Source organism: Mus caroli, unplaced genomic scaffold (genome assembly GCF_978045245.1).
Source record: "Mus caroli unplaced genomic scaffold, Mus_caroli_1 scaffold_5, whole genome shotgun sequence".
Taxonomy (NCBI): Eukaryota; Metazoa; Chordata; class Mammalia; order Rodentia; family Muridae; genus Mus; species Mus caroli.
In genome coordinates this window covers 28,547,173-28,565,832 of record NW_028227260.1, presented here as the reverse complement: position 1 = coordinate 28,565,832, position 18,660 = coordinate 28,547,173, and the positions used below count along the sequence as shown (strand labels likewise).

General features: G+C 38.2%; 1 protein-coding gene across 2 annotated transcripts in view; it reads left to right on the top strand.

Annotated features, from left to right (window-relative positions):
- Positions 1-18,660, top strand: part of Col4a5 (collagen type IV alpha 5 chain) — a 223,851-nt gene that overhangs the window by 168,765 nt on the left and 36,426 nt on the right. For both annotated transcript variants that reach the window (XM_021152696.3, XM_085837997.1), the window contains 3 exons: positions 4,722-4,848; positions 13,638-13,718; positions 14,453-14,551. In XM_021152696.3, coding sequence (XP_021008355.1) covers positions 4,722-4,848; positions 13,638-13,718; positions 14,453-14,551 — 307 coding nt within the window. The remainder of the gene's footprint in view (positions 1-4,721; positions 4,849-13,637; positions 13,719-14,452; positions 14,552-18,660) is intronic.

Genomic DNA, 18,660 nt, shown 5'->3' with positions numbered 1-18,660 from the left:
CAGAGATACACAGAGAAACCCTGTCTTGAAAAACAAACAAACAAACAAACAAACAAACAAACAAAAAATACAGTGTTGTGTTTTCTCTATGTTCATCACCTTTCACAGACATGCATTAAACTTTCTGTAGTACTATTTGGCCTGGCCAAGCAGCCTTGCAGTATGATTTATCAGTTTCCCCTATTGACTTAATATTCCCTTGATTGGACGAGCTAAATACATAGAAAACCTGAAGCACTCATTTTATACTCTCTCATCATTAGTTGTTAAGCTGTCAGTGTTATTCAGCATGTTCAAAACTTCATTTAAGCAAGATGAGTAAAGTCTAGCAATCTCTGGTGCAATACAGTACATATGGCTAACAGTATTACTCATCTTAAAATGTTCAGATTAATTTTATATATGTGCTATGTAGATTATGTTTGGTTGGTTTGGTTTGGTTTTGCTGTTTTTGATATGACTCTCACTTTGTAGTTCAGACTGTCCTAGAATTTACTATGTAGCCCAGGCTGGTCTTGAATTCTATATCCTACTACACCTTAGCTTTCCAACTACTGGGATTATAGGCATACATCACTATACCCAGCTCTTTTAAGCACTGTTGTTACAAAATGTGCACATGCACACAAACACACTCTCACATACTCACTCATGCACACACACACACACACACACACACACACACACACATACAAGAAGGAGTGAGAAAGAGAATATTGGCAGTAACTCTATTTAGATTATATAATGATTACACGCTTGTATCCAGAAAGTATGTATGCATTTAATACGTGCAAAATTTTGCACGTAAAGTTAAGTTAAATTATCTTTATCCATTGATTTTCATTGGATTTTGATTTACATTTTGCATTTATAAGAGAATAATAAATAACAAAACATAATGTTTTGATGTGTGTATACATTGGGGAGATAGTTTCCCTAAGTTTTATTTTTGTTGTTTGAGAATTTCATGTTGCATTTTTAATCAAATAAGCTTCCCTGTTTCTTCCTATTATCTCCTACCAATTTCTTGTTATTTAAAAAAAAATAGTGAGTTTATTTGTGCATGGGTGATGTGCCATATACTTGATAGGTAACTTGATGGGTAACCTCTCAGGGGCTGCATTATTGAAGAAAGCTGGCTCTTCCTCTCCCAGCCTCCATGAATTGCCACTAGCACCATTGCAAGGGGTGGGACGTCATGTCCACACCCCCCATGCTCATATGCTCCATGCTGGGATTATTGTCTGGCTCTATTTTGCACAAATCTTGCACATGCTGTCACAACTGCTGAAGATCATGTGGGTAAAATTTCCATCCTGCTGTGTCCAGAAAATAGTGTTAAATTCCTGACGTATTCATTATGTTCACCATGCAGTGCTATGTAACATGTAAATTTATTTCATCTATCTGGCACTAAATGCATACTTGGTGCCCAAACCCTCTGCCAGCCTCTTGCGTTTATTTTCCATAATCTGTGGTAACCAGCATTCTATGCGTAGCTTATCTTTCTCTAATTGATTTCAATGAACATAACATACCCTGGCTCCATCCCTGTTGTCATAGTGACATGCTGTTTTAGAGCTTACTTGTAGTTTAGTGTGCAGCATTTCTTTTATTCATTTGTCTGTTGGTGGACACACATTCTAGTTATTTTCAATAGAGCTTTGGTAAGCACAGGAGTGAAGGTAGTTTATTTTCTTTGTGTACATAGCTAAACGCAGGCCTGCTGGATAGTATAGCTTGACAAATTTTTGTTACCTTTCTTGGTCTAAGGTAGAACTAGAACTTATAGTATAGTAGTAGTCATCATCTATGTGTGTGGCTAGAGCAATAAAAATGTATCACTGGATATGGACTATAACTCCCAACTGAGGGCTACCACTCAGAAGGATATAGGTTTTGTCCTATCCAATCAAAAAATTTCCATTTATTGTTTTTGGTTTTCCTACTACCATTGCCTCTTCAATTTTAAGATTTCAGGCAAAAAGACAGATTAGCTTTCCCATTCGCTTTGATATTACTTATAAAATAGCGCAAGCTATAGCTATATTTTAAGGACATAGATTGTAGCATGGAAGAGAAGATGCTAATATTTCTAAGGTATAGTAAAGGCTGACTTTGGTCAACATACTTAGTTTGCCAGTTTGAATTTTAGCAAGAGAAAAGATACTAAATGGAATTCCTATTCTGCACAAACTATATGTGAAACACCATAGGGACCTTACAAAAGTCATAGCAAAGCTGAGTGTAGAATAAATGCAAAAATTTGCAGCTTCACTGTATTCAAGCCACTCTTAGCCTTACTAAAAGCACAAATCGACTTGGATTTGTTTTTGTTTTCCTATGGAGAAGCATGAGTTTCCTGGTCTGATCTTTTGATTTTCAGGATCCTCTCCTCCTTATTCCTTAAAACTTATCTTTTTCTGAAACACATAGTCTCCTCAGTAAATAGTAGATAAAGCTTAAGCTAGTAAATTTAATTCATTTCAGAAATCTTTATGAAGTGTTTAAAATTTACTTGCCAGGAGGGTAGTAAATTGTTTGAAGAGACCTATGTCTGGGGTAGGCGTTTAGAATGATGGTGCACTGTTTTCATCAGGATTTAGGAAAACTTTTAAAACTGTTAAAGTTGGTAGGTTCTTCTAAGAGTGTATTGAAAGAAATATAATGTAAATATTCATTGAGGAAACATAGCAACATGTACATTGCCTGTTGACACAAAGATTTTTTTTATTATGTGTAGTATTGTTTTTCTTTTTTTATTTATTTGTTATTTTGTTATTTTCTTTATTTACATTTCAAATGTTATCCCCTTACCTAGTTTCCTCTCTGAAAATCCCCTATCCCCCTCCCCCACTACTCCCCAACCTACCCACTCCTGCTTCCTGGCCCTGGCATTCCCCTATACTGGGGTATAGAACCTTCACAGGACCAAGGGCCTCTCCTCAGACTGATGACCGACTAGGTCATCCTCTACTACATATGCAGCTAGAGACAAGAGTTCAACCATGTGTACTCTTTGGTTGGTATTTTAGTTCCAAGGGAGCTCTTGGGGTACTGATAAGTTCATGTTGATGTTCCTTCTATGGGGCTGCAAACCCTTCAGCTCCTTGGGTACTTTCTTTAGCTCCTTCATTGGGGACCTTGTGCTCAGTCCAATGGACGGTTGTGAACATCCACTTCTGTATTTGCCAGGCACTGGCAGAACCTCTCAGGCAACAGCTATATCAGGCTCCTCCTGTCAGCAAGCTCTTGTTGGCATCCACAATAGTGTCTGGGTTTAGTGGGTTTTTTTATGGGATGGATCCCCAGGTGGGGCAGTCTCTAGATGGTCATTTCTTCAGTCTCTACTCCACACTTTGTCTCTGTAACCCCTTCCATGAGTATTTGTTCCACCTTCTAAGAAGGATCGAAGTATCCACACTTTGGTCTTCCTTCTTCTTGAGTTTCATGTGTTTTGCAAATTGTATCTTGGGTGTTCTGAGCTTCTGGCCTAATATCCACTTATCAGTGAGTGCATATAATATGAGTTCTTTTGTGATTGGGTTACCACACTTAGGATGACAGGAGCCTAATAAAGCTGTCTCCCAAGGGGCACTGACAGTACCTGACAAATACAGAAGTGGATGCTCACAGCCATCCATGGGACAAAGCACAGGGTCCCCAATGAAGGAGCTAGAGAAAGTACCCAAGGAGCTGAAGGGGTTTGCAGCCCCGTAGGAGGAACAACAATATGAACTAACCAGTAACCCCAGAGCTCCCTGGGACTAAACCACCAATCAAAGAAAACACGTGGTGGAACTTGTGCCTCCAGCTGCATATGTAGCAGAGGATGACCTAGTCGGTCATCAGTGGGAGGAGAGGCCCTTGATCCCGTGAAGGTTCTATACCCCAGTATAGGGGAATGCCAGGGCCAGGAAGCAGGAGTGGGTAGGTTGAGGAGCAGGAGGAGTGGGAGGGGATAGGGGACTTTTGGAGGGAAAACTAGGAAAGGGGATAACATTCAAAATGTAAGTAAAGAAAATATCTAATAAAATATATTGAAATGTTCAATAGCATAATTAGTTATCAGGGAAATAAAAATTAAGAGCATAACCTGGTACTACTATGTTGAGCCACATTCATAGGTATTTTTGGCTACATGCCACCCATGATCCACATAGATTTCTTGTCAAGAATGATTTCATGAAAGATGCCGATTATTAGATATCCACTGAAGAATTGGTGGATTGTTCATGGTAAGATAAAACCCAGCCTTTTCACTAGAACCAAGTGTAGCTACTGGCTTAAGCAGTGCAATGCATTAAAGAATATTTTCATGAACACTACAAGTTCTAAAGTCAAAATTCAAATTCTACTGCTTGCTAACAGTATCACTAGAACATTCAGATGGCAATGCTATTTTCCTAATAGGATTGGTAAGGATTAGTGAGAGTAATATAGCCACAAAGCACAGAAATAGCATGAGCTCTGGTATCTGATAGACTTCAGGCCAAATGTTAATTCTGCTACTTACTGAAGACTTCAGGCTCTTGACTTCTCTGAGCTTTGGCCTTCTCATTTTTCCATGGAGATGACAAATGTATCTCACACAACTGCAATTTGTATAAAGCCCTTAATAGAATTTCTAGCATACAATAAAAGCCTTATAAATAATATTCCATTGTTATGCAATCAACATCATGAAGAGATTTTAGTTTTGTCTTTATTCATGTTTTTAGGGTGAACCTGGTCTGCCTGGATATCCAGGAAACCCAGGTATCAAAGGTTCTGTGGGAGAGACTGGTCTTCCTGGATTACCAGGAAACCCTGGAGCAAAAGGTCAACCGGGCCTGCCTGGATTCCCAGGTAGGTATTCCTTTCCCCTTTCCTTTCTTTTTCCCTCTAATTAGTATTGGAAACAATCTCTTATTTGGCAGACTTGCATCATGTACTGGCTAGCAGCATAACCTCAAGGTAGAATGTTAACGTTTCTTTGCCCACATGCCTTTCTGTACAGAATGAGAAGGAGTGAATGAGTATTCCTGCCTCAGCAGTACAATATCTTGTGGGCAGAGACACTAGTTTGGTGGGGCCTTTACTATTTTTTTTTCAGATGATAATGTACTCTGTCGAGCTCTTGCCTGCTGCTAATTCTCTTAGAACATTGTCCACAGGCACACAGCTGGCAGCTGTTGGTAGAACAATTCCAGTGTTCATTCAGATGACAAGGACTGAGTCATTCAAGCAAAGAGACTTAGCACTGTAGTGCAGTAGACAGCCTGACCTAGATTGCTATATCTGTTGTTTCATGCTTCCGTGTAATTTTTACTTTGGCTTCTGAATTTCACAGTGGCACAGATAGGTCTTTGGTTCTCTCTCTCTCTCTCTCTCTCTCTCTCTCTCTCTCTCTCTCTCTCTCTCTCTCTCTCATTCTCTCTCATTCTCTCTCTCTCTCTCTCTCTCTCTCTCTCTCTCTCTCTCTCTCTCTGTCTCCCTCTCTCTCTCTCTCTCTGTCTCTCTCTCTCATAAACTGCTGTTTCTTCCTCTTTTTCTCCTTTTTATTCTTTTTTTCTTGGATATTTTATTTGCATTTCAAATGTTACCCCCTTTCCCTGTTTCCCCTCTGGAAACCCCCTATCCCATCCTCCCTCCCCCTGCTTCTATGAGGGTGCTCACCCATCCACTCCTGCCTTCTCACCCTGGCATTCCCCTACACTGGGGCATCTAGCATTCACAGGATTAAGGGCCTCTCCTCCCATTGTTGTCTGACATGGGCATCCTCTGCTACATATGCAGATGGAGCCATGGGTCCCTCCATGTGTACTCTTTGGTTGGTAGCTTAGTCCCTGGGAGCTCCAGGGGGTCTGATTGGTTGTTATTGCTGTTCTTCCTATGGAGTTGAAAACTCCTTCAACTCCTTCAGTCCTTTCTCTAACTCTTTCATTGGAGACCCCATGCTCAGTCCAATGGATGGCTGAAAGCATCAACATCTGCATTTGTCAGACTCTGGCAGAGCCTCCTAGGAGACAACTATATCAGGCTCCTGTGAGCAAGCAAAGCACTTCTTGGCATCCACATTAGTGTCTGGGTTTGGTGTTTGTATATGGGATAGAGCCATGCTCCAACATATAATAAGGACACATGCTCCACACTATGTCCATAGCTGCCTTATTTATAATAGCCAGAAGCTGGAAAGTATCCAGGTGTCCCTCAACAGAGGAATGGATACAGAAAATGTGGTACATTTACACAATGGAGTACTACTCAGCTATTAAAGACAATGAATTCATGTAATTCTTAGGCAAATGCATGGAACTAGAAAATATCATCGTAAGTGATGTAACTCAGTCACAAAAAAACACACATGGTATGCACTTACTGATAAGTGGATATTAGCCTAAAAGCCCAGAATACTCAAGATATAATTCACAGACCACATGAAGCTCAAGAATAGGGAAGATCAAAATGTGGGTGTTTTGGTCCTTCTTAAAAGGGGGAACAAAATACCCATGGGAGCAAATACAAATATCTAGAGGTCCATACAAAGTATGGAGCAGAGAATTAAGGAAAGGCCATCCAGAGACTGCCCTACCTGGTTATTTTTCTCCTAACCTTTTAATGGAAGTATAACATATACAGAGAAAAGTACATAGATATTCCTGTCTATAAATAAGTTTATGCCTGTTATTTGCTAACTCTAAAATGGGTCTTTTAGAGGCCATGCGGTTTTTTTCCAGTAGATGTTTACATCTTTTTTCATGAACTCTCAAAATGTAATGTTTTCTATCAAATGTAAAGACTTGCTGTTTTACAAACCATAAATAAAAAGTGCTAATCTAACAAATAATTGCTTAAAACTGAGCCACCAATACTATATATGACTGACACATTTATCAGGAGATGTGAATTCAGTGATCCAAGGTAGAAAAACCATATATACTTCAACTCCTTTTGTGTTTATTTTCCCCCTGAAGGTTGTAAATTATCTCATTTTCAAAATACACTGATCTTTCTTTTAGTACTGTGGCTTGGAATATGTTCAATGCATCTACTCCAAATTCTCACCAAGAAACTGTTGACACCAGAAGCATCATGCATATGTAGAGGCCACACTTCTTAAGCCTCCTCAAATAGTACCACTAAGTGGGGATCACTAAGTACTAAGACTCGCAAGCCTTCAGGAGAGATTCACATTCAAATCAGTACTCTAGTTATTCATTGGGTTTTACTAATTGTAGAAAATTAACTTGTACTTTACTTTCTTTTTTTATTATTACTTATTTTCCTCAATTACATTTCCAATGCTATCCCAAAAGTCCCCCATACCCTCCCCCCCACTCCCCTACCCACCCATTCCCACTTTTTGGCCCTGGCGTTCCCCTGTACTGGGGCATATAAAGTTTGCAATACCAAGGGGCCTCTCTTTCCAGTGATGGTCGACTAGGCCATCTTTCGATACATATGCATCTAGAGTCAAGAGCTCCGGGGTTCTGGTTAGTTCATATTGTTGTTCCCCCTATAGGGTTACAGATCCCTTTAGCTCCTTGGGTACATTCTCTAGCTCCTCCATTGGGGGCCAGGTGATCCATCCAATAGCTGACTTTGAGCATCCACTTCTGTGTTTGCCAGGCACCAGCATAGTCTCACAAGAGACAGCTATATCAGGGTCCTTTCAGCAAACGCTTGCTAGTGTACATTTCAATACCCTTAATATTCTCATACTATAGCAACATTATACCATTTCACATATAATATAAAGTAAACGTAAACAGTATAATTCTATTCTTTATGAAAGTCTTTCTGACTGTCTCCATGCATTTCATTTTTATGTACATGATGAATCTTACAATTAATTGCTATTATCATTTTCTATTGCTGGTGTCAGGACACAAGACTTTCTGCTTTCCTAGGCACGTGCTCTACAACTGACTTGCTTCTCTAGCTTTATCTGTGTTTTAAGCTTTATCTAGACTTTATTGAACCCTCAAGAATTTATTATAGGAAGGGGAATAAATTTTTCCACGTACCTATCTATTTTCCATTTGAATTGTTCCACATTTTTATACAGCACAGTTACACTTGGTATCATTCCTAGATCCTGATCTATTTTCACTGTCATTTATTATGAAGTGCCTACTGGTGTCAAAATATCTCATATTTACCTAAAAATGTCTTTATTTCACCATCAGTGTAAGAAGAATTTAGCCCTGTGGGTATTGGGCCTTTAGAGTTTGAATTGTGGGTCTTTTGCATGCTGAGGCAGCACTGTCCACTGAACCACATTCCTAGCAGCAAGTCTATCTTTGACATTTGTTCCCTCACTTAGTATTTTTCCACTATCTTTTATCTAAATGTTGTCCTAATAATAAATCTGTATTTTAAAATAATTATTTCCTGTATATTATACACTGAGGGTTTTTTCTGGATGCATTTTCTGTACCATTTTTAAATGTGTGTGTGTGTGTGTGTGTGTGTGTAGGATATGAGATCATCCATGCAGATGCACAGGATATGACATCAGATCTCTAGTTATAGGTTGTAATAAGGTTGGGAGTCTCTGTACTTAATGGGCATAATAGGAACTAAATTCTGGTCCTTGGAAGAATGTTGTGCTAAGTTAACTACTGACCTCTCTCTCTAGCTAGTACCATTGATTTGTTCCATTCTCCTGTGACGAGCTGTCATTATATTTATTTATTTATTATTTACTGATATTCCTGGATCTATAAAATTGTTACTTTAGAAGAATTTTAGGAAGATCCATCTATTTCCTCTTCATGTAGTTCTTTCAGATTTTTCCCATTTATAGTAATAATAGGTTATTCGATATTGTCTCATTTGTATGGGAGGTTTTGGCTTTTTTATATTATTTATTTATTTATTTATTTATTTATTTATTTATTTATTGTGTGTGTGTGTCTGTGTGTGTGTCTGTGTGTCTGTGTATGTACATGCAAATATCAAGGGAAAACCAGAGGTTATTTGTTCTGTTCCTTCACCATGTGGAGTTTGAGGCTCAAACTTGGGTTATCAGGCTTGAGGGCAAGCCTTTTTACCCAGTGAACTATCTCATCAACTTTGGCCATATTTCCTTTCAAGTTTTTGGTTTTGTTTAGATTTTACTTTCACAGCTGTTAATTATCTTCATGTTTACTGATTCGTTTTTTTTTTTTTTCTGGCTTGTTCTTTATGCTGTTTTGCTATACATAAGAAAAATAGCAGTTTTTTTTTCCTTTTAAGAGTTAACACACACACACACACACACACACACAAAGTTACCTTATTTCTCCAGAAATTGACCATTTTTCACTCATGTGCATTTTTGTCTGAAGATTTTTTCTTATTAATTTTTGGTGCTGGCAATGAACTCAGGGTAACACATGTACATACATTTTCTCCTGAGTTTTATAACCAATTCCTATGACTGTAGGTTCTTGGCCACATTGGTAAATCAATTTTAACATATTTAACTTATTTTAACATTCTAATAATTCAGGAGTCTCATTCTGCAGTTTGCTCTTCTATATTCTTTAAGATTCATATTCCTTCATATGAGGTATCACTTGTTGTGCCTTGTCTTACCGACTTTTATATTGCTGTGATAAAATGTCATGAGCAAGGCAACTTTTTAAAAACAATTTTTATTAGATATTTTCTTCATTTACATTTCAAATGCTATCCTGAAAGTCCCCTATACCCTCCCCCAGCCCTGCTCTCCAACCCACCTACTCCTGCTTCCTGGCCTTGGCATCCCCCTGTATTGGGGCATATAATCTTTGCAAGACCAAGGACAACTTTTAATAGTGTCTGAGAGTTGAAGAGGTGACAGTTCATAACCATCATAGCTGAGAACATGGTAGCAGGCAAGCATCAGTAGCTGAGAGTTCACCTCTTGAGACACAGTTATGATGCACAGAGAGCTAACTGGGATGGATGTGGAGTTTTAAACCTCAAAGTCCCCCACTCCCAGTGACACATCTCCTACAACAAGGTCACATTAGAAGTAATCATTCAAAAGTACTTCCATCAACTGGAGGTTATGTTCATTCAAACCACCACATGCACTAAATGTTATAAACGGTATGCATAGGGATTCCAGATTCTGTCAAATTTCTTTATAAAAATGTTGACTATTCTATCAGGTCATCCATTTCTTGAAAATCCACTTGACCTTACATTGATTGAATTTACGCTTTATTACAATGGAGAATTTCCATTGCCCTTACCCTTAACTGTACCTCCTAGACCTGGTATATGAGCTTTCCTTTTAATCTGTGGATTTTCTGGAGTTATTTCCTTTGAAAATTTTTATGTAATGTTTTCATTCATTAAAATATATTGTCAGTAAAACTTCTTAGCTGTCTTTCATTAGAAGATTTTTATTGTCCCTTAATTATTCAATTTTATCAATCATTTCTAAGATGCCTTCCCCCATGAACATTTGAAGTTCCTTGTTAAATCAAAGACTAATCGTGGTACTGATGTGGGATGACTTTGCAAATGGACAACTCTCAAACTAATTCATCTTAATATATAAAAATATTTTCTGTATGTCTCATATAGTAATAATGTAAGGTCTTTAGATTTATTTTTTCATGTATGTGATTTTTTTTTTTTTTTGGTTTTTCGAGACAGGGTTTCTCTGTATAGCCCTGGCTGTCCTGGCACTCACTTTGTAGACCAGGCTGGCCTCGAACTCAGAAATCCGCCTGCCTCTGCCTCCCGAGTGCTGGGATTAAAGGCGTGCGCCACCACGCCCAGCTTGTATGTGATTTTTTGCCTGCATATATTTATATGAATTAAATATGTTACTTGTGCCTGTTCAAGTTAGGAAAAGTCATCAGATACTCTGAAACTGGAGTTATGGGTGGCTGTGAGCAAACTTGTGAATGCAAGAAATCCAACCTGGGTCCTCTATAAGAGCAACAACTGCTCTCAACTGCTGAGTCATCTCTCTAAACCTCAAATAAACTGTTTAAAAGCAGAGAATTTCCCCAAACTCATAGCAGAAGTCAAATTAGAGAGAGTCAAAATGTAAGAGATTAAACAAACATAAGACAGTTTCTCCCTTACTCAGATGAAAAAGATCCACAGGATAGAAATGTGAAAAGTCTGAAAACTGGAATGATTTTCGACAAAAAGCCTCCAAAGAAATGGGAACTTCATGAAGTTCTATAATCACAAGACACCAAATTTGGCTGATAATTTGAGTAGGCTTGAACTTTATCCTTTTTCAAAGTTTCAGACTAAGAACCTAAGCACACAGATACCTTAGTTTGTTTATATGAATCACTGAACAGAAGACGTGCCTGAGCTTCACCTGTGCTGGTGCCTACTGAGGCTGCGTAATGATTGATGACATTGCTTTGCTGTAATCTCTTGCAAAACAATAGAAAATGAATACACTGCTCTTCTAGCTCTACTTCAATTTCTTCTCCACTCCAAACACTTATGTCTAGTGTTCACTTTCATGTGGTTATATATCTTTCTGTAAGAAAATTTAAACACCTAAACAAATCAAAGCAATTATATCTATGCATATTATAATACAGATAGCATATTCATGGAATAGATTTTATTTTTTAAATTTGAGTTGTCACAAGAATGGCCCGTCAATTCAAAGTAATTCCAGTTCATAACTCAAACAATTAAAAAAAATAGGAACTAGAGAGTTCTCTCAGGGGTTAAGAGCAGTCATTACTCTTGCAGCAGACCCAGGTCAATACTTAGCACCTCATATTGGCTCTTAACCATCTGTTACTCCAGTTCCAAGCCATTTGACAACCTTTTCTGAATTTCTAGGGCAACAGACAATCATATGGTTATATATATATATATATATATATATATATATATATATATATATATACATATATATATATGTATACAAAACATTCATATTCATAAAATAAGTCAAAAAAGAGAAAGAAAAATTTTAAAAACTAATGCTAAAATGGAAAGGGTGTTGAATATGCCAAATAGTATTGAAAAAAAAAACCTTCATTGAAAAAGCTTTGTTGGTAGGCTTGCACTCCCTGATCTCCAGGTGTGTAGTAATTAAGGTGATATTATACTTGCATAAAGATTAATAAGTATATTAATATAAGAGAGCATAGAAAAAGACCCATATTATACAATAAAGTGACCTGAATAAAGTTTCTTTACAAAATGGAAAGTAAAGGCTATACAATGAAGGTTGCTTGGTGTTTTGGCTGTGACTGATCCTTAAATGGCTGAACTATCTCTCTGGCCATCACTGAAGCTTTCTTAAAATACAAAACACAACAACTTCAAAAGAAAATAATTGAAAGATTTCATTTAAGCAAAATTTAAAACTCTGATCATCAAAGCAAGTTATTATAAAAATAAATAGGAAAAGTAAAGTTTAAAATCAATTGACATATGGGACAGACTGATATCTGGCAAATATAAATAACTTCTATAACTCAGTAAGAAAAAATACAATACAATTTTTGGAAATGAGGAAAAATTTGAACTGATATTCCACAAAAGAATATATGCTGATGGCTGGTCAGTACATGAAAAGGTGACCAATGTCATTAACCATGGAAGTAAACACATTAAAATCACATGGCTAACACTGTGGCTGTTTTTTTTTTTTTCTAGTTTTTTTTTTAAATTAATCATTCCATTCATTTACATCTCAAATGATATCCCACTTCCCTCCACAAATCCCCATCCCTTCTGCCCTCTCCCCACTTTCTTTTGACTCTATGAGGGTGTTCCCTCACCCACCCACCCTACCCGCCTCAGTGCTCCATCATCCATCTACGCTGGGGCATCAAACCTCCACAGGACCAAGGACCTCCCCTCCTATTGATGTCACACAGGCCATCCTCTACTACATATGTATCTGGAGCCATGGATTCCTCCATGTGTACTCCTTGGTTGGTGGTATATTCCCTGGGAGCTCTGGGTGGTCCAGCAAGCTGACAGTGTCCTTCCTATGGGATTGCAATTCCACTCTGCTCCTCCAGTCCTTCTGCCAGCTCCCCCACTGGAGACCCTGAGCTCAGTCTGATGGATGGCCTCAAGCATCCACATCTGTATTGGTCAGGTGCTGGCAGAGCCTTCCAAGGAACTGTTGAATTTTTTTGAAGTAACAGTTTTATATGTTGATATTACAACATATATTGTGCATAGATCTGGAACAACTGGCTGTTTTAAATCTAAAATAACTTCTAACTATTTTTTAATATAACATAAAACAAATCTTAGTCTGACCTAGAAATTCCACGCTTGGCCATTTACTCAAGATAAAGGCATATATTTTCACAAAAATAAAAGAAGCCATGCAAAATGTCCATAGCCACTTTATTCATTATACCTAAAAGACCTGGCAACAAAATCATGCCCAACAACAGATACTGAATTTAAAACCAAGTATTGAATCTAATACTAAAAATTTTATTACCAGTACAGTATCACTGAAATTATTTTTATATTTATGGATACATAATGATATCTACTCCTGTCAAATTAATTTGAAATTATCCAGCAATCATCAACATGCTTTGGATTCACTTTTGGTCTTTATTATTTCAATGCTAATTCTCTAAATTTAAGCTTCATTTATAGCTCATAAAGGAATGTACTTTTTTTTTTAATTCTTAAACTTAGGTTTTTTATTCTAGGAACACCAGGACTTCCTGGCCCAAAAGGTATGAATGGTCCTCCTGGTAACCCTGGCTTTCCCGGAGAACCTGGTCCTGTAGGTAAGTAAGAAAGACAGCATTGCTGTTCTGTAAGACTAAAGCTTTTCATAGTCACATCTGCTCCTGCTGTGAAGAAGAAACATGGTGCTCATTCACTTATCACTTCATATCGGACATGAACTGAATAAATTTCATTTTAACATTACCAAAATTTATCTCTAGCAGGCATTGTTGTCCCAGCTCACATTTTCTAGGGAGAGTAATTCTCTCTATGAAGGTCACATTGTAGCAATATTTTTGTTTATTGACTTTTAAAATAATTCCTGTCTTGGCCCTTACCTGAAAAGCACCTCATGCCTCCTTAATACCTTTCCTCTCGAATATCGTGAAGTTAGACTAAAATGAGTTATTGTTATTTATGCTCATCATTACCATGCTTTACTCTTTGTTCTATAAGATTTCATAATTTAGAGGAGCATTTCAGAAGGATTTGTTACTTTGGGGTTTGAAATTTTGGTTTGTTTTTAATTATGGGGGATGGGTATTGTGCATGGAGGTGACATGTGCCAGTCTGCCGGAACTGGAATTACAGGGATTTATGAACAACCTGATGCAGACGCTGGGAACAGAACTCAGATCCTGTGGAAGAACTGCAAGTGCTCTTAACAACTGAGCCATCTCCAGCCCACATTGTTACTGTTAGAGAGAATTGTTTGGTGCTTTAATAGGAAGACTGGAGAAGGATGTGGAAGGGAGCTGAAAGGATCAGTGTAACCTGCAGTGCTGTTCTTTAGGTGCTGGAGGGCGTCCTGGACCACCAGGACCTCCTGGTGAAAAAGGCAAGCCAGGTCAAGATGGCATTCCTGGGCCAGCAGGACAAAAGGGAGAACCAGGTACTATAGTTTTTGTATATTTGTTTGCTTGTTGGTTTCATTTTTTTGAATTTTCTAATTACCTCGTGGCCTTCTTTACAGCTACAGTAAAACTCTGTCTTCCTTACAATCTTCTAAGGTCCCACACAATTCCCCCTTCCTAATTAACTTCTTCCTTGGCATCCTGAAAATAACAGCTCATTTTTGTTGAACAAGTTGCCTTTTGTCTGAAGAAAAAAAGTTATTTATATTGTCCACTTCCTTTTACAAGAACTGACCTAGGCATTTTCAAGTGTTTCGTTCATTGTCCAACCTGTACTTTCCTTATGCATTTTCATCCAAGCGTACAAAGTATCTCCAAGGGTCACCACATATACAGTGTGTGTGCATGTGTGTGTTTCTTCTTTTCAAAATGACTGCAAATTGACTAGAGGTTATCAGTCTTGGTGGAAAGCACATTTACTCACTGAGCCATCCTTCCAGCTATGTAGCTTCCTTTCTAGAATATCTGACAAATATCAATTAGATTGTGACAACATAAAGAATGATCCACAAGCCCCTTCCAGTCCAACCAGCACCAGGGTAGCTAGGGCACAGAGTCGGCTGACACCCTCCAGTTACCCAGGACACCTGCCATGGGATCTTAAGACTTCTGGTGAGTGGAACACAGCCTCTGCTCCAATCCAATCCCGCGGGACCTGAGACTGCATTAGTTAGGGAAGCAGAAAACCAGCCTGAGTAGGGGCACAAGCCCCTTCCGGTCCCACCAGCACCGGAGTAGCTAGGGTGCAGAGTTGGCTGACACCCATCAGCTACACAGGACACCCGCCTCGGGATCTTAAGACTTCTGGTGAGTGGAACACAGCATCTGCTCCAATCTCTAAACAGAGACAACTATAACAACTAACTCCAGAGATTACCAGATGGTGAAAGGTAAATGTAATAATCTTACTAACAGAAACCAAGACCACTCACCACCATTAGAACCCAGCACTCCCACTTCGCCCATTCCAGGGCACCCCAACACACCAGAAAAGCTAGACCCGGATCTAAAAGCATATCTCATGATGTTGGTAGAGGACATCAAGAAGGACTTTAATAACACACTTAAAGAAATACAGAAGAACACTGCTAAACAGGTAGAAGACATTAAAGAGGAAGCACAAAAATCCCTTAAAGAATTGCAGGAAAACCAGACCAAACAGGTGATGGAATTGAATAAAACCATCCAAGACCTAAATAGGGAAGTAGACACAATAAAGAAAACCCAAATTGAGGCAACGCTGGAGATAGAAACCCTAGGAAAGAAATCTGGAACCATAGATGCGAGCATCAGCAACAGAATACAAGAGATGGAAGAGAGAATATCAGGTGCAGAAGACTCCATAGAGAACATCAGCACAACAATCAAAGAAAATACAAAATCCAAAAAGATCCTAACTCAAAACATCCAGGAAAGCCAGGACACAATGAGAAGACCAAACCTACGGATAATAGGAGTAGATGAGAATGAAGATTTCCAACTCAAAGGACCGGCAAATATCTTCAACAAAATTATAGAAGAAAACTTCCCAAACCTAAAGAAAGAGATGCTCATGAATATACAAGAAGCCTACAGAACTCCAAATAGACTGGACCAGAAAAGAAATTCCTTCTGACACATAATAATCAGAACAACAAATGCACTAAATAAAGATAGAATACTAAAAGCAGTAAGGGAAAAAGGTCTAGTAACATAAAGGCAAGCCTATCAGAATTACACCAGATTTTTCACCAAAGACTATGAAAGCCAGAAGGGCCTGGACAGATGTTATACAGAAACTAAGAGAACACAAATTCCAGCCCAGGCTACCCAGCCAAACTCTCAATTACCATAGATGAAGAAACCAAAGTATTCCATGACAAATCCAAATTCACACATTATCTTTCCACGAATCCAGCCCTTCAAAGAATAATAACAGAAAAAAACCAATACAAGGACGGAAACCACGTCCTAGAAAAAGCAAGAAGCTAATCCCTCAACAAACCTAAAAGAAGACTGCCACAAGAACAGAATGCCAACTCTAAAAACAAAAATAAAAGGAAGCAACAATTACTTCTCCCTAATATCTCTTAATATCAATGGACTCAATTCCAAAATAAAAAGACATAGACTAACAGACTGGCTACACAAAGAGGACCCAACATATTGTGGTTACAGGAAACTCATCTCAGAGAAAAAGATAGACACTACCTCAGAATGAAAGGCTGGAAAACAATTTTCCAAACAAATGGTAGGAAGAAACAAGCTGGAGTAGTCATCCTAATATCTAATAAAATCGACTTCCAACCCAAAGTCATCAAAAAAGACAAGGAAGGGCACTTCATACTCATCAAAGGTAAAATCCTCCAAGAGGAACTATCAATTCTGAATATCTATGCTCCAAATACAAGGGCAGCCACATTCATTAAAGATACTTTAGTAAAGCTCAAAGCACACATTGCACCTCACACAATAATAGTGGGAGACTTCAACACACCACTTTCACCAATGGACAGATCATGGAAGCAGAAACTAAACAGAGACACAGTGAAACAAAGAGAGGCTATTAAACAAATGGATCTGACAGTTATCTACAGAACATTTTATCCTAAAACAAAAGGATATACCTTCTTCTCAGCACCTCATGGTACCTTCTCCAAAATTGACCACATAATTGGTCACAAAACAAGCCTCAACAGATACAAAAATATTGAAATTGTCCCATGCATCCTATCAGATCACCATGGACTAAGGCTGATCTTCAATAACAAAATAAATAATAGAAAGTCAACACACACATAGAAACTAAACAACACTCTTCTCAATGATACCTTGGTCAAGGAAGGAATAAAGAAAGAAATTAAGGACTTTTTGGAGTTTAATGAAAATGAAGCCACAACATACCCAAACTTATGGGACGCAATGAAAGCATTTCTAAGAGGAAAACTCATAGCTCTGAGTGCCTCCAAAAAGAAACTAGAGAGAGCACACATTAGCAGCTTGACAACACACCTAAATCCTCTAGAACGAAAGGAAGCAAATTCACCCAAGAGGAGTAGACTGCAGGAAATAATCAAACTCAGGGGTGAAATCAACCAAGTGGAAACAAGAAGAACTATTCAAAGAATCAAGGAAAGGAGGAGCTGGTTCTTTGAGAAAATCAACAAGATAGATAAACCCTTAGCCAGACTCACTAGAGGGCACAGGGAAAGTATTCTAATTAACAAAATCAGAAATGAAAAGGGAGACATAACAACAGATCCTGAAGAAATCCAAAACACCATCAGATCCTTCTACAAAAGGCTATACTCAACAAAACTGGAGAACCTGGATGAAATGAACAAGTTTCTAGACAGATGCTATGTACCAAAGTTAAACCAAGATCAGGTTAATCATCTAAACAGTCCCATATCCCCTAAAGAAATAGAAGCAGTCATTAATAGTCTCCCAGTCAAAAAAATCCCAGGACTAGATGGGTTTAATGCAGAGTTCTATCAGACCTTCAAAGAAGATCTAATCCCAGTTCTTCACAAACTATTCCACAAAATAGAAACAGAAGGTACTTTACCCAACTCATTCTATGAAGCCCCAATTACTCTGATACCTAAACCACAAAAAGACCCAACAAAGATAGAGAACTTCAGACCAATTTCCCTTATGAATATCGATGCAAAAATCCTCAATAAAATTCTTGCTAACCGAATCCAAGAACACATCAAAACAATCATCCATCCTAACCAAGTAGGTATCATCCCAGGGATGCAAGGATGGTTCAATATACGGAAATCCATCAATGTAATCCAGTATATAAACAAACTCAAAGACAAAAACCACATGATCATCTCATTAGATGCTGAGAAAGCCTTTGACAAAATCCAACACCCATTCATGATAAAAGTCTTGGAAAGATCAGGAATTCAAGGCCCATACCTAAACATGATAAAAGCTATCTACCACAAACCAGTAGCCAACATCAAAGTAAATGGTGAGAAGCTGGAAGCAATCCCACTAAAATCAGGGACTAGACAAGGCTGTCCACTCTCTCCCTACCTATTCAACATTGTACTTGAAGTCCTAGCCAGAGCAATTCGACAACAAGAGGAGATCA